This window comes from Corvus hawaiiensis, chromosome 3, assembly GCF_020740725.1.
Source record: "Corvus hawaiiensis isolate bCorHaw1 chromosome 3, bCorHaw1.pri.cur, whole genome shotgun sequence".
NCBI classification, from domain to species: Eukaryota; Metazoa; Chordata; class Aves; order Passeriformes; family Corvidae; genus Corvus; species Corvus hawaiiensis.
This window is the reverse complement of record NC_063215.1, coordinates 93415231-93432096: the sequence shown is the minus strand read 5'-3', so window position 1 is coordinate 93432096 and position 16866 is coordinate 93415231. Positions and strand designations below refer to the sequence as shown.

The 16866-nt window shown below is 40.9% G+C and overlaps 1 protein-coding gene and 1 non-coding gene across 2 annotated transcripts in view; one reads left to right on the top strand and one right to left on the bottom strand.

Annotated features, from left to right (window-relative positions):
• Positions 1-12698, bottom strand: part of HAAO (3-hydroxyanthranilate 3,4-dioxygenase) — a 35392-nt gene extending 22694 nt beyond the window's left edge. Inside the window, exons 1-2 of the mRNA XM_048299808.1 lie at positions 12499-12698; positions 7427-7505 (exon numbers count right to left, since the gene is read on the bottom strand). Of these exons, the coding sequence (XP_048155765.1) occupies positions 7427-7505; positions 12499-12578 (159 nt within the window). The 5' untranslated portion in view covers positions 12579-12698. The remainder of the gene's footprint in view (positions 1-7426; positions 7506-12498) is intronic.
• Positions 12699-16480: 3782 nt separating this feature from the next.
• Positions 16481-16574, top strand: TRNAI-UAU. Its single transcript has 2 exons — positions 16481-16518; positions 16539-16574. It is a non-coding gene; the product is annotated as a tRNA-Ile (tRNA).
• The last annotated feature ends 292 nt before the right edge of the window (positions 16575-16866 follow it).

Below are 16866 nucleotides of genomic sequence, written 5' to 3'. Positions count from 1 at the left end.
TTCATCTAAGACTGTATGATCTCGATGGATTGTCACACGGGCTGTGGGTCATATGGCACTGATAATGCAGAATCTGAAAGATCATTTTGGCAATCTTGAGTTTTGGCGTGTTATTTCCCCTGCAGCTACTAGGGCAGCTATTACTGAACGCATGCACAGGACATGTAGATGAGGGAAAGGACAACAGAGGCAGAGTTTATCCTGTTTCTGACATGAATCAAGAAGCTGAGCAATCTTTCTGGAAATGAAAAACTTGAGAGTGGATGTCAGCTATCCAGTTTGGAGGTCAAGCATCACAGTCATAAGAAAAGATTATAAACATTAAGTTATGAATTAGAAGAATTGTTTTGCAGTGGGAGAGGAGGAATGACGTGGGCTACATGTTGTCAATGAGAGTATTTTTCTAACTGAATTTAAATAGTACCTTTCACTATAAATTATGGTCTATTCTTCAAAACTTTTTTTCTTTTAAATTGTCTGAATGCTTCAGTCATGCATAAATCATCTGACGTAACTGTGATTAATACAAGTGGCAGTAATTACTAAATCTACTGCTTTGCTTATAATATAACCTGAACTTTTTCTCGAGGAAACTGTCAGCTATTTGTCTCAGAGTTACAGGCTGCACCCATTTTACAGGCCAGTTTGGCAACACAGTACTGTCTTTTTGTTGGAAACTTATTTTTTCTAAATACTGACTGACTTTTGCCTTTTGGGCAAATCCAATGTTTTCCTAAGTCTCTCTTGGAAAAAAAATCAAGGCCTCAGTTAAAAAATTTGGGTGTATATCTATGTATATACACAAATATATACCCTTATATAGATAGGATAATAATTCAGTAGAGTTCATGCTACTTGAAAATATAGGCTTTCCCAGCTGTACTGTTCTTACTGGAATAATCTAGTATCCATTCTCCCCAGCAGTACTAAAAACTGAGGAAATGTGCAATAATTCAGCTCTATTAACATTTTATTAATGACAAGGCCTCTTGTTATGTGAAATGTATATACCTCTCCTTGTAGAAAAGCCTAGATTTGTATACTGCTGATGCATAATGGCTCACAATTGGGCATGAATTTGTCTTTTTGGGTGAAAAACATGTCTCAAGGAAGAAATAAAGTTGTTCACCAGTCTTTTTCTCCTTTGTTAAGGATAAATATGCTTTTTTATTAATTATTGTATCATCTTCCTTTTTTTCCTTTTCCGGGCTTTCGCATTTTGTTTAGTTTTCTGCTTACTGTGTGGCATATTCTCATTATGATTACACTAAAACCACCTCCTTTATTAATTCTCACCTTGCCTCTAAAAGTTATGAGCCACCTAGAAGTGCTTCTTTGCTCCAAGTATAACATTATTTCATAACATTTCTCAATATGATCATTAAAACTGCAGATATACCCATGAAACTCAAATGAAAACATCTTAAGACTGAGATTTTTTTCTTTTTAGTTTTTAAATTTTCCCTCAATTTTCTTTGCTGTAGGAGAAATACATCCTCCTTCCTTAGTCTGCTTCACCCTTTTTGATCATGCTTCAAACCTGTTAGTATTGTGCCTGCAGGAGAAGGCAGCGTGACCAATGCTGAATCACTCTCAAGTCTGTACAGGGATAATTCATTCAATTATGGATACTCATAGAATAAATTATGCTGGCATTTCTGCAGGCAAGTGGAGAAGATGCACAGTTAGGTATTCACTGTTTCCATCAGCACTACTTCATCACTGAAGCTGCTTGTCTTGACAGAAGTTTCAACAGGGTAGTAGAACATGTGGATACTACCCTAAAAAGAGCACTAACATCCTCACCATATTAATGTGGTGAGGACTGTTCTTTCATCTAGGTATGTGTGTCCTAGCAGAATAAACAAAGCATCTATAGGGGAAGAATACAGTATTTATAATTGGTCTGTATTGACTATCTAAAAAATCCAGAAGTCTATTTTATTTTATGTACAGCAGTGTATGTAATTTAATTTAGAGCCACCTTTGATATCAAACTCTGCCTAGACACAGGAACCCAGAGCTCCATGAGGGCTGTTATAGCTGACAGCTTATTTACAGACCTCTAAAGAGACCTGCAACTAGCAGGATACTTTAAGTTCTGACTGCTTCTAAAAGTGGAATTTGGGATTGCTCTGCCACTTCTGGGATTAGGCTCTGGCTTGGTATATCCTGGCTTGTACTGCTTGTCATATGGCTAAGTACTAAATTAATTTGCAGAGCAAATCAGATTCTGATGTGGGAGGAGAGCCTGGGTGTTCACCAGACTTCAGTGGTGACTGATCTATTTGAGCACAGAAAAACAATTTTCTCCCTTTCTTATCACAAGGGTTTTTCAGTCACCAGAAGTCTGCAAGACAAATAGATAAGGAAGGTAGAGGAAAATATGCTGATATTTTTTGTTGGGTTTTTTTTGTTTGTTTGTTTTTTTTTGTTTCCCTCTGCTCCTTTGCGTGTCATCTGTGAAACCCGAGTACTAGCCAAAACCCATCCCAACAATCTCATGCAGCAAACTTACTTCTGAAGACAAAATTTCCTTCTGATGCAAAGGAAATTCAAATCATTCAAAGGAAATGCAAATCATTCTTATTACATTTTAATAGGAGCTTTGTTTCTTATTAAAATATTCCAAGAGTCTTCACCAGATGAATGTGGATTTTAAATGTAAAGAAGCAAAAATGTTTCTCTCACTTTGTTGTGACTCATCAGATTTATTCGGGATGTAAGCACCACGAAACAACCTATGGGAAGGCTCACCTAGCTCACTTTCCCCTTGCTTTCAGACATCCACTATCCATACAAAATAAAAAGGGTGAATTGATCTGATAGGGAAGAGTTTCTCAAAAGCATGCTGACTAGAGAGCAGCATACACGAGAAGTGGTCAGGCTTCATTTAAGCAGCTAATTTGTCAGAAGCGAGCCAAGTCTTACTTGTGGTGTCTGTGTGAGAGGGAGAGAAAGAGAAATCAAAAGCCAGGTCAGAAAACTCAGATGAATTGTGGCAGATGTGACCTCAAACCTGTATCATGTTTCGGAGCATGATGTTGTATCTCAGTCAGACCATGGAAATATGCTAGAAGAAGCTGAAGAGATTCACCAAGATGATTAAAGGAGGGGGAATTTCTGCTCTGAGAGTTCCCTTTAGGACTGCAGTGTAAGGGCTTTGGTCTGTGGGGCTGTGCAAATAATTAGGCGCCTCTCTCCATAGGATACAACCTAGATGCTGAGAGCAGAAACTTAGGGTAAAATGCAGCACAATAAGAAGTGGGACTTCTAAACTCATGCGGGGTTTGTGCCAATGCAAATATGTTGCAGGTGGTAGATGAAAGGCTGATTTGAATTTCTCTGCACGGAACTTCACTGTTTTATACAGACTCAACATCAGAATGTAAATTGTTAAGAAATCAAAGTCAGCTGAATCAAAGTCAGTTGGGATTCATCGTGTGTAAGTGATGGACTGAGGTGGGTAAAGGGACAGCAGCCCAGCTACTTTTGTGATCCTAGATTTAGCTGTTAGCATATCTTGCTTTCCCCCAAAGCAGCCCACACAATGCAGTAAATAAATTCTGAAATTCTTTTACTATAGCTAGGCTTTCTTATGATCTCTGTTTCTCTGTCATTAAATTTCTCCAAAATATATGGTCCCCTTGAGTTTTAATTTATTTCTTTGGAAGAAGGGTTTTATTTTTTCTACCCTCAGGTTTTACAAGTAAGTAAAAATGCAGTAAATACACCATGAAGCCTGTAGGCTATGTTAACACTGAAACTCTTCTTGTCACAAATGCAATGGTACGATGAAAAATTCAAGACAAAGTTATGTTGAGGACTGTTCCCTGGTACCTGGTAGCCAGTAGCTGTGAGGGGTTGAGCACAATGGCACATAGCCTCAAGCTGCACCTGGGATGGCTCAGATCGGATCGCAGGAAGAATTTCTTCATGGAAAGGGTTGTCAGGCATTGAAATGGCTGCCCAGGGGGTGGTGGAGTCACCATTCCTGGAGAAACAACTGGACATGGTACTCAGTGCCATGGTTTAGATGACAAGGAGGTGTTCAGCCAAAGGGTGGACTTGATGGTCTTGAAAATGTTTCCCAACCTTAGTGATTCTGTGGTCATGACAGGGCTGCCACAGAAACTTTCAGTGGCCTCATTAAGTTGACTACACAAGAATTGTAGTCGCTAGTCCACGGAACCCAAAACTCTCTTGACAAATGAGGCACATCGGAATAACGATTCATTTGAAACCCTCACAGAACCCACTACGTAGCACAAACACTTTCTAGGAAGTTCTGCCAGTATTAGCTATATAGGTGCATTCTCACAGCACTTTTTTGCCATGTTCCAACAGAAGATGCATTTTCCAAAGCAATTATTTCATTTTGAATGAGTCTGAGTTAGAGGCAGAGAATGTCTGAGTAGATGTTTGCTGACTCTATCTCTGTTCTGATGAAGAGGGGTGCAAAAGGGAACTTTTCAAACAAGAAAAAGAATGAATATGACCTCCTGGTAAATTCCAGCCAAGGACTGTGAATGGTTTATCTCTTGTAAGGTGCAGCTTGATTTTGGTCTTTAAAATCCTGTTTGATGGAAAACAATGCCTCAGATATGAGACAATTTCTGTGCAGAAAGGTGGCAAAGAAGTAGCACACAGAAATTTAAGAAGGCAATGAAGCAGTACAGAGAAAACTAAGAAAGAACAAAATATAGGAGTTACTTATTTAGGAAATGCTTGCTTGTTGAGAGGAGGATAGAAATTGTGTTAGACTAGCTGTCATTTTAGCCTAAGTGGCTGCTCAGGAGACAATTATAAAAGGCTTTGAAGAGAGTTCAAATCAAGCTTCTGGGTTTTTTTCTCCTAATTAGCCAGTCAGAACTAATCTTCCTGATACACCTGCATGTTAATGGCACCAGTAGAGAGCAGCTCAGGAGCAGGAGGATGCCCCTCAGCCCTTATCTCTGCATGCCAACCCTTTGCTGCTCTGAACTGCAGGCTTTCAAGCTCAAGTCGTGCCACAGGACACACCATAAACTGTGTGATAACAGGCAAAAGATAGTGAGTGGACAGATATAAACAATCCTAAATTTAACTTTCTCTCCAAACCAACCCTTCTTTGCTATCAGAATACTCACAGTAGAACAGCATCAGCTAAATTTGCCTGAAGGGTTTGTGGGTTTTCGCATTCGTGATTTGGCCTGCTGACAGTACGTCTATGTAGTCTGTCTTCAAATTATCACCCAGAATATAAATTACCCTTTTTCTGACAAAAAATTGAGCTGAACTTGGCTTTGAATGGTGTTTTTTTTAATCCCAAGTCTAATTTAGGAATATGCCCTTTTGCTAGGATACTCTCTACCTCACAATTCTTCTCTAATGAGAAACATGGTTCTGAGTTAGATTACAGGAAGGTGCAAATGTGTCTGATAAAAAGCTATAGCAAAATGCAATTAATAACTCTAATGTACCTCCATAAAACTGAACAAAATTGGCCCATATGTTAAACTGCTACATACTGATACTGCTTCTGATGTGTGTATTGCCAATTTTCCTGTGTGATAGGGTTGTTATGTTTCCATTTTTGGTTGCTGAGCAATTGTGGGAAGTTTACTATGTAAATGAGCATGTACTGATATGTAAAAAATCTTGTTTCCAGTTGAATTAGCAATAACATATCAGTATGCAACAGTAAATTAAAAATTATGCCTTTATAGATATGGCTAAATTTTTATATTGTTGAGGAGTCACATAAAGAGTTTATTAAAGGACAGGTCAAGTTATTTACAAATATAGGAACATCTTGCAACATTAAAAAAAGAAAAAAAAAAAAGTTAAATTAAATTAGCCTAACTTTCCTTTTAAGGAAGCCTAAGCAGCCTGATGGTCTGGTCCCAGGTGCTGCTCTCCCTGCACAGCCCATGAGAAGGGACACAGTGGAATGTGTTGGGTAAGCTGGCATGTGATGGACGTGCCTGTGCCCACAGCCACAGGTGGGCTGGGAGAAGGTGGTGACAATCCAACACAGGCAGGAGTTACCCAGGGATAACTCAGCATCTGCTCTTCAGAGCTCTGTGTTTGTAAGGACTACGCACACCTGCACGCCACAGTTAGAACAAGAAATCACTGAAGGCTCTTGTGAAATGCCGGGCTGGGTTTGGGGAGAAATGATTCAATGACAACTAAACAAACTTTTCTTTCCCTTCAAACGGATTTATTGAAACTCGACCCACTTCTGCCTTGAACTGTGCAGATTCTTAGGCTTGAGTTTCCAAAAGTACATAAAATTAGGTTGCCAAATGTCATTGGAATTACATGAAGTTAAATTATTCTGCTGAGAAGCAAGGCAAATTGTCTCTCATCCTGACACTTTTACTCCCAGGCCTCTAGTAACCGCTTTCCATCAGGGTTCTTTCAGAGCCAATTGTGGACTCAGAGAAGTCCCAAGGCCAAGCAGGCAATTCCAAGAAAAAGGCAGTAAACAAAGTAGGTGTAAATTATTACAATTTTGTTAGGTTTCTACTCTTTATTCTTATATGCTGCATTTGACACAATGGTTGCTCACAACTCAAAGCAGTGGAATGGCTTTGAGCAAAGGGAAATGATTTGAAAAATATTTAAAGACTCTATTTGTTACCTTTCCATACTCGTATGTAATGCACAGTAAATATTACCATATCCCGCAGCCGTAGGGAGGAGGAGAGAATCCAACAGGCAGGAATTGTGCAGTAAGATTGATTTCTTTTACAAACTTTTATAGACTTTTTCCTTCATAGTCTAATTGGACAAAGGATCAGCCACCCCTTGGGGTGATTGGCTAAAATCCTAAAACATCCATTATCAAAATATTTTCCTACTGTACCGTAAACAAAGTTCGGCAAGGTCGCAGGTGTTCATGGTTTATAAACTCTGTGAATATCTTCTGTGAGAGAGAAAAGTATCCCATGGTTTAGAAAGAAGCAGGAAAATTCCTTGCTAACGGCATTTTTGTATCCACACATATATGAAAGCCGAAAAGCTGATAATTTAAAAAAATTTCTACTGAATTTTTGATTTTTGAATGTCAAAGTTACTTGTGAAATACAGATCAATCTTCTGCAACAAAACATCACTTTAAAAATATCATTACCTTCCTAAAGTTCTGTTCCCAAATGTTGAAATGAGACACTTCGATGTGTCAGAACACTTTCTCTAGTTTCCTGTTGGAAATGAGTTATAGCAAAAGAGATCTGATCTCATGTGCTTCTTTCAGACAAAATGCACAGATGGTGTATGGTTCTGGTGAATGGTTCTGTTTAAGCCTATGAATAGATCTAATAAAAACAACATCACTGAGCCTGGCATTGCTAATCTGTAGCTGTAGCTTCAAAAGTAGCTGCATTTAATCATGATAGATCAATTAAATCAGAAAAAATATAAACGATCTATTGATTACCTCTTCTCCTTCTTCAATATGATAATCCTTCCTTTCATTTGGCCCTCCAACAAACATCACATTTAATTGATAGCGATGCCTAGAAAAGAAAGTGACAGTTTAAAGATATCGCTATTCATGATGCCATTTATTTTATTTTATTTTATTTTTTTTTAAATTCTATTAGGACAGTGAGTCAATGAAACCATGTTGAGTGAAAAGCAACATCCAGTACAAGAACTCCTAAGACCTTGGATGCATCTCTCTGCTCTGGCACTGTCCTGTTGGGTGACCTGAGGCCAACTGCCTCCCTCCTGGTGTTTCAATGCCTCCAGCTATGAAAAGGGGACAACAATAGCTGCCAACCGTGGAAAGAGCTTTGAACTGAAAAGATAAGGAATGTTACCTGAGAGACAGGAACTAGGAAAATGGCTTTTCAACCTGAGCTGATTATGTAAAGGTAAAACTCTTAAAAGTTAATAAAGGTAAAAACATACTTTTTTTCCCCCCACACTGGTAGAATTGCCAGAGATACTGAAGGTAGGAATTGCCAGCTAATTTCTGTTCTGCTTATACTGGCTTTGCTAAGCTGGAATAACATTATAATGGTTTCATTGTGGTTGTGGCTATTTCAGAAAAGGAGATTGCAGGCCATTTCTTAACCCTACCCCTCTTAAGAGCCCCAATGAGCATTTCTCTCAGCTATCACAAGGAATAGCTAACACCCCAATTACTACCAGTCCACTTACACTAATAAAAAGGTAGCAGGTTTTCCTTTGCAAAAAAAAAAAAACCTCAAAATCAGGCCTGTTAGCTGTGAATCAAAATTTGTTCTTATGCTGTTTGACAAGTGAACTGAGGTATGTTAACCTCTGCTTCGCAATGAGGTGGTTCTGGGCAGTAACATGGAACCAGCAGGGCCATGATCCCCTGAAACACAGGGAATAACAACGTGTCCCTGTGTCAGAAGCCTGTAAGCCTTAATTGAGAGAGGCTGTTCTGAGTGGTTGCATGTACGTATTCAATCTGCTACCATTACAATTTTTTCTTTAAAGAGTATTTAAATTATAATGACCAACAAAGTGGGGACTAGTAAAGCAGACATAGCAAGTAACAGTGACAAATTAGTTGGTTAAATAAAACTAAAGAATTAGAATTTACTGTTTTCTCTGTAGGAAGCTGAATATTTTACAGCACTGGGCTTCATAACTGTATCATAAAATAATGAACCGAAATCTGAATTCTTTGTACCATGCAGATTTAATATTCATTTTCAACAGCACACTGCAGTATTTCTGCATTAATGAACACTTCTACTAAAGAAGGGCATGATGACCCAAACAGTAGCAGTACAGCTAATAATTAATGAAATAAATGAAAATCAACCCTGAAGAATAAAACAAGAGAGGCAATCTGTGGGTATCTTGTAGTCTACCTATTAAGATGGGTTAAGTTTTCTATATAAACATTCAGTTTTGTTATTAGTTCACTAAGTAAAAGTGAAATACTGCTTTAAAACAATTACTGCTTAACTTCTTTATTTGGCAAATCTATGATTAATTATGTTATCTCATAGATTTGCCTTGGCTCTATATAATAAACAGGCTATGGGTTAATCATTCAATCACTAACAGATATATACTGACACCATCAAAAGATTCCAGCTATGAAATATGAGCAGGAACTCCAATAGGTAAGTTTGTCCATCTTGCTAAATAAAGTTATCTGGTTAATATAGTTGCATTAAGTTAAGGAGAAATATCATAAATAAAAGCAGTTTCAGTTAAGACTACCAAAATGCAGTTAGAGTACTGTAAAGGTTCCAGGGATGAGAAACTTACTTGACTGTACTATTGTTAGAATGAGGAGCTAACCAATGGACTATTAAGTTTTCTATACTCTTACATTTCTCTTCTTATCCACATAAAGAAAATGGTACCAGCAGGTAACCCTTTAAAAACATAAGACTACAAAGAATCAGATGGTCCATGACCCCACTTAGGTGTCCTTTTGGTAAGCATCATATTCTGAACTCAGAAGAAAAGCTTTAGAAGTACCTTTAAAAATCAGCTATGTTAAGGGGCTTGATTTTGCACTAATTGCTCATTGTTGAGATTAAAAAGCATTTAAACTACCAAGATAGTGTCATCAAAATACAATGTCAGAGGTGGAATTTAATTAGATGTATCGTTTTCTTACTTTGGTAAAACTCTGGCAGTAATTCAGGAATTGAGGTTCTGTGTTGAAATCCCAAATAGGTATTTAAAAAATTTGATCCTCTCAAATGTATGGAACACAAGGTTATAAAAGCTTGAAAGCTGTAGTAACTTTAGATACCAAAAGCCCTACTGACTTGCTGTGAGACCTAGTTTCTAACTGTTAATTCTCCCTTGAAACAAAGGCTTTAAGTTACTTAAATGTTTTGAGGTGGTTGCCTTCCAATGAGGCAGTAGGACACAGTGAGAAGATTGCCTTATACATCTCTATTCAGCATGTAAAGGATCAAGCCTTTGAAAAAAATTTGAAAATACATTAGTTGCTTCTTGGAAAATCACCTAAAACATTTTGGAAATTCTTGAAAGCATTTAGGTAGCACCAGGAGCGGGTGATGGGAGACTCAAAATCCATGCAGTAGATGGTTTTACTCTTATTCTACATAGGCTAACGCCATGTTGGAAAAATTGCGGTTTTTTTAACTATGCCATTTTTATCACAAGAAATGTTTCTTGTTTCACTGTAACTTCTTAAAATGTTTATGGGGACGATCTCTGATAGATATCACATTCCAGATTTACTCAAGGTTTACACAGAACTACTGGTAAGCAGTACAGAACAGTGCAGTAATAACAAAAAAGGTTCATCCTACTGATGAGGAAAAAACCACATGAATATTCCATAAACGAATGTCAGAGACTGAAATATTATAGCTTATGACTTAAACATTTTCTTCAAGGACTTTTAAAACTTTATTCCAAAAGCTGCAGAGAAGACTACCACACCCTGAATGGGGCCCTGAGGCCTGACACCGCTCGCTGATGAAGATAAGATAAAGTAACAACTCAGGGCTGGGGACATTCACTGAGCACAGGCTTAACACCTCCAAGATGAGGACCACAGCCCCAGGGCTATCAGCTGCCAGGCTCACACAGACCCTCGCACCAAGGGGTGGAGGGAGGAGAGGCTCTGGGTATCTGGGAAAAGTCTCTGGTCAGAGGTGCAGTGACTGCCCGTCCTCCACTGTGCAGAGGAGCCCAGCTGAGGGGTCCTCACTGGGGGGGGTGGGGGGGGAAGCTTATCCACAGCAGAAGGGGTGACACGGCCCATCACAGGAGCCCCCCTCAAAGCAGACCCTGCACCAGAGCCCCAGAGATGATGCAACAGACCCTCAGTGTTGCAAGGGACAGTGTCAAGCTGGCCCCTGCAAGGGGAGACACGTGGGCATTCCCACCTGGCCTAAAGTGTATATTAATCCACGGAGTTCTGCACTCTTGGGCGTGTGGCAGTGTGGCCACGGTGGCGACAAGGGACCCTCACCACCAGCAGAGCAGATGGAGGAGAGCAACGAGACCTCGTTGGGACCCTCGGATGGGTGACATGCTCCCACCTAACCCCTGTCACCTCTCCCTGTTCCCCCACCCCCACGCACACTTCTTTTCTCCATTTCTTTCTTTCTTTTCTCTTTCCTTCTCTTTGCCTCTTTTACTATTAAATAAAATATATCAATTTTTTGGCATCAATATCTAACCTCGTTTGGTTTTAATCTTGTTTCTGGGAATATTTTGAACCTTCTAAGTTCTTTCCGGTTTATGCACAGAGACTTGGCTTTCTTTGCTTTTCTGGGTTTAAACTGGATCATAACAACGTAAAATACTAAAATTTTCCCATTATTATTGATAAGCTTCAGAAATGAATATGCTTTATAAAATGCTTCCTAAATCCATTCTGGAAATGAAAGAAACGGAAACACTTGTAATGATTCAAGTTTCAGAATTTTTCAGTTCTACATCCAGCTGTAGTTTCAACACAGACATGGCAATAAGGATGTACTCTTTACCTTTTCTTTGTCTTGTAACCATTGCTTTGAAAAGTAACCCTTGCACCAGTGAATGGAAATTAGTATCACTGATACCTTACTGCCCATTCAGCTTTTCATTAGAGAGAGCACTTAAGGGTAGGGCAAGAGGTATATTTTTTTTACTTTAATGATTAAAATTGTAAAGAAAGAGGGTTTTTTAATTAAAATGAAGAAAATGCTTTTTAATTTCTTTATAAAACCAGAATCTATATCACTCCTTAGGGAGAATACCTTCTAATGAAAGCTTTCTGCATACAGAGTTTTAGAAAGAATATTTTGTCCTCAGCTTCACTGACAAAAGAAATCCTTGTTAATATTTTGACTAGAAGGTGCCACACATTGGATAATTTACATTGGAATTTGTTCACGAGCTTTGACACAGAGAATATGTATGGCGTACATAACAACTGCATTAACACCTACACTTTTTTTTTATATTAGCTGTCTCATTCAGAATACTGTAAATGGCTGTAAACTGCCTCTTCAGCCTCCCTGCCCTCCTGCCTTGACAGCTCTGGAAATGCCCTGGAAACCTTCTCCTCACGTGCCCCTGCCCTTCCTTTCTCCTTGATTTTCAGTGATATATCCTTCTGGTTTTGATTTCTCCTGCGGCTTTGGCTCCTCTGTGATGTTGGAATGATTCTTAGCAGCTTGAGCTACTTCAGGTTGTAATTTGGTTTTATATGTGGATGTGATGCCATCTCCTCTGATTTCTAGGAGTTTGTTGATACAGACCCCGACACAGATTCTCTTAATTTCTCACTGCCTACAAGAGAGTTTGAGTTGAGGCAAGTATCTTGTATTCAAACTGATCTTTGCAGCTTCTGATGAGTTACTGCAAATCAGATTTCACTCACTTTCTGTTTTTTGGAACAGCATTCTGGTTGCAGTCTGAGAAGAACTACAGTTCCTTATAATCTTTACCATGTATGCATTGTTGCAGCTCCCTCTAATAACTACTCATATTTGTATATCTATTAACTTGGTAAAAAAAAAAAAAAATTCTTCATTTACTTACATAAGCTTATTGCAAACGGGTGGCAAAAAGGCAGTTTTGTTTTCTTCTATCCATTTTCTTACATTCACAAGAAGCTCCATGGGCCCAACAGCTATGAAACTTTTGCCTGAGATATTAAAATTTGTAGAGTGCTTCTTCTGTGAGCAAACTGCCTGTGATTATAACCCCAGTGCTCAGGGGATTGGCTGGTACAAGAGGTGTCTTCAGGCTTTAGTGTCAAAGGGGACAGGTCCATCAGCCAAAGGTTACTTCGTAGAGAGTACTAATGCTCCAGCAGCTTGGCTAATAATTGACTAGTGTGTTTAAAATATGTATTTTTATTGGAGACTGGGTTTTGCCCACCGGGGGTTTCTTAATTCTCTTTACTGCATCAGCTGGATGTGTACGTTACCTTTCTACAAAAATGACTTGTTACATGGAGTCAGAAAAATAGGCAAGGCTAGTGCATTCACCCCTTCCAAGTCTAATATAGAAACCTCCCTTCAACATTCTGAGGCTGAATGTTTGAGGTATGTACATTTTTTTGAAAATACTGGGATCTTCTCCTGCCAAACAGCCAAATTACAGATGTCTCCTGCATTTGTAAGACCAAGAGCAGCTGTCCATAAATGCTCATTTTAATTTGATCCACTCTGCCAATGTTATAGCATGGCTTGTGGGAGAGCTGACCCTGATTCTGTCATGCCCTTTGGGAAATTGCAGCATATTGCCATCAAATTGTCAGGCAAACAAGAAACTGAGAAGAAACAGACTTTCCAGATCTTTATTAGACTTTATTCCCTCACAAGTTTCTGTTCAACATCTACACAGTTGCTACAGGACTGCTCACTCTGTTCCTTGCCACCCCCGTTGGTTTAAAGAAAGAAGTCTATAAACATTTTTTCAGACTCCAAACACATGAAATGGATGGGTAAACAAAAAAAATCTCAAGACATTACAGTACCTTAGCACTTTGCTCTTGACATATCTTAGTCTTCCACTTTTAATCTATGCTGTGCTTGGTAGGTGAATGTGTAATGGGTAAAATGATCCAGTTAAAAGTGAGTAGTACACTCTCCATGGCTTGCACATATGAGCAGTGCAGCTATGGGACTGAAGATTTAGCATAATGAGCAGTACAAAACTGGGGGTTCTTTAACTTGTACGATTGTAATTTTCCATCAGAAGAAAGCAATGGAGTGTGAGTTTGAACTAATACTATGCATTTATCAAGTATTTGTGACTCTGTTTTACCTTCATCTCTATCACTTCTTTGCAGTTTAGTTTAAACTTATTAAGTAATTTATAAAACAGGAAAAAAATCCATTCATTTTGGGATAAAAAAATCCACACGTGGATTACAGTTCCACTGTATTAATACAATCACAATGGGACCAGCAGTAATTTCCTGTGAAATAAACCCGAAGTAGTTATTATTTCAATTACAAAACACCACCACCACATTATTTATTTAGCACATGAAATTTCTACCAACAGAACAGGTGTGTTGAGACTCCACCACACAGAAAACTCCTAAGGCCTGTTTTTGGACATACAGACACATACATTTTGGTAGTTTTTGTTCTGCAGGCTGTTGGCAGTTCTGTATTTAGCTGTGAAGGAAAGAGATCTTCTATTTAAAATGCACTTTCACTTAGGGGATTATGACCTAGACTGGCAGGACTGGAGAAGTGAAAACTTTTTAGTTAATGATCATGGCCTTGCTCTACCTAATCATTAGTAACTTGCAGTACAGAGCATGACTCCATTTGTTGGGCACGAAAGCCAAGAGAATCTCCAGAGTCACAGCAGGAAAAAACAGATCCAGGAATTGATTGAGCCAATCCTTGTTCATCAGAGTTTTGAAGTGCCAGTTTTAACGGCAGGGCTTTTGTCCACAACCACTACTCTAATCCCTAGTCTCCACTTTTTTCCACCAGGCAGAATACAAGGTACTATTACCTGCAGAGAAAACTCTCTCAGTTGCAGGCTCATAAATCCATTTTGTGGCTGGAATGAGGTATGAAAACCTGACAGTTTTCAAACCTACACAGGCAGGAAACAAAGTTCACTTACAAAATTTACCACTAATACAAGACTAAGTCTATTATCACAGGGTAGCATTTTCTGCAACCTTCTGAAAATCAGCAGTTGAAAAATGAAGTTAATTGCCTCTTCATGCATATAATGGTGGGGCTACGAAATTATCTGCATGGCGTGAAAGGCTATGAAACCCTACTTCTGTGAAGCGTATTGGAGAGGCAAAGAAAAGAACCAGCGTTGCAGTCTCTGTGAGACCCAAGCAAATAACTACATCTCATACACCTCAAGAACTGATTAGGGCCTCGATTTTATTGGCTAGTCTGCTTCACGATGGCTCTTCACATCCATCAAAGCCTGTTCCAGCACCTGGGGTTTCTGTTCTCCCTTTTGGCTCTGATCCTTCTCTCTATGCAAAGGTAAGGACTCAATGTGTAACCTTTTGTTGCCAGAGAAGTGCAAGAGTACTAAAGCACAAAACTGCTACATGAAAACAATTCTTTTTTTTGCATTGAGGGTACAAGAAAAAAGCATTAGTGGAAAAAACTGCATTTAGGACAACACTCTATTCTTCTACTTTCCTCCATCACCAGACCTATTAGAGACTTAGATTCACAAGCTTATGTCCAGCAAGAAAAGTATGTTAACAAAAAAACACAAGCTGAATATTAACACTGGGTCATATGCTTTAACTACAGTCTCCATACTATTATTTTTTGTTTCGCCCCACAGCACTCTTTATGTGGTACATAATATTTTGTTAGCATAATGATGCACTGTTAAGGGTAATGAAAGCTGCTGCCATTTTCTGGTATGCCATACATATACCTATGTGATAATGGAAAATTTCTCTTAAGAAATGAACTGCCAATTCTCTTCTTATCCATGCCAGCCACCTTCATCAAGGGTCACATACAGCAATTGCATGCTACTTCACCTGTCAATGGTGTACACCAATGAAATATATTTTAGGTAATGTCGACAGTAAGAGTACCAACAGCAGAACAACTTTCTTGGCAAGTGAGAAGCACCTCCTCGCCATTCAGAAAGTGTCAGCTCATTTACCATGGGGATCATGGGGAAAAAGAGGTAGTGGAGTCACGGTTGGGTTAAAAAAATCTGATGACAATTATGTTTACTATCTTCTTGCCACATAGGATGGGACAGATCTGACTGCAGAATAAACCCATGCTAGAGGTATACTTTAACACCACACATGTAGTGTTGAACAAATGCTTGTTTTCAGAGTGCCAGGCATCCCCTGTGCTGCACACAGCGGCAGCGCTACAGACATAAACATTTAGTTCCCAGGCAGTAACCGGTCACTCTTCCCTGCGGCCTGGTTCTGAGCACGACCGAAGGCGCATCATCTCCCCACGGCTGCCCATGAGCGTGAGGCTGAACTTCACTGACCCAGCGGCCAACGCCTTTCACCGAAGGCCGTCATGAGGTTCGGTCCCACACGATCCGCGGCCCGGCTCCGTCTGTCTCGTCCCCGGAGCACGGAACTGCGCAGGCCGCTCCCGCTGGCGGCGGCCAGCTCTGCTGGGGGCGGTCAGGCCGCGCCGCAGCCGCCCGTCACCTGCCGCCGCCGCCGCCCCGCCCCGCCCGCAGCCCCGCCCGCCCGCCGGCGGAGGGGGCCGGCCTCTCCCGCCGCCCCCACGGCCGCCTGCCTGCCCGCCCAGCGGGGAGGCCCGGGCGGGAGAGCTTTGTGCGGGCCCCGCCGCCGCCGTCGCTCGCTTCCTTCCCTTGCTCGCGGGCGCCGCCCTCCCCGAGTGGTGCAGCACCCACCAGCTCCCTCCTGCCCTTCCCGCACCGCTACCGGGGTAGCGTGGCCCGGGCAGGGAACCGGGTCGGCCCTGGGCCGCCGCTCAGCGCGGGGTGCGAACGGGGTTTCGCTGCCCTTCCCCCGCCGGGGCCGCGCGAGCCCTTGATAAACCGTTCGGGAGGAGTTGGTGTCAGGGCTCCAGTGGCGCAATCGGTTAGCGCGCGGTACTTATACAGCAGTACAAAGCCGAGCAATGCCGAGGTTGTGAGTTCGAGCCTCACCTGGAGCACACAGCTTTTTGGGAGAGAAAACGCGCTTTTTTTGGGACTTGACGGCGCTCCGGAGGGAGGAGGACAAAAGTGCCGCGATAAATTATGCAGCCGTGGCGGCAGCGTGGGCCCCCTGGAGAGGGGCACCCCGCGGCCGGGAAGTGGCTGCCGCGGGTCGCACCGGGAGCGCCGGTGCCTCATTGCCCCGTGGGGGGGTGTGTGTGCCTACAGGGACTTGTCCCCGCTCGAGGGGGGGGGCAGGTTTCACAGCACCCTGTCCCTGCACGGTGACAAAGGTGTTCCTCCTCAGAG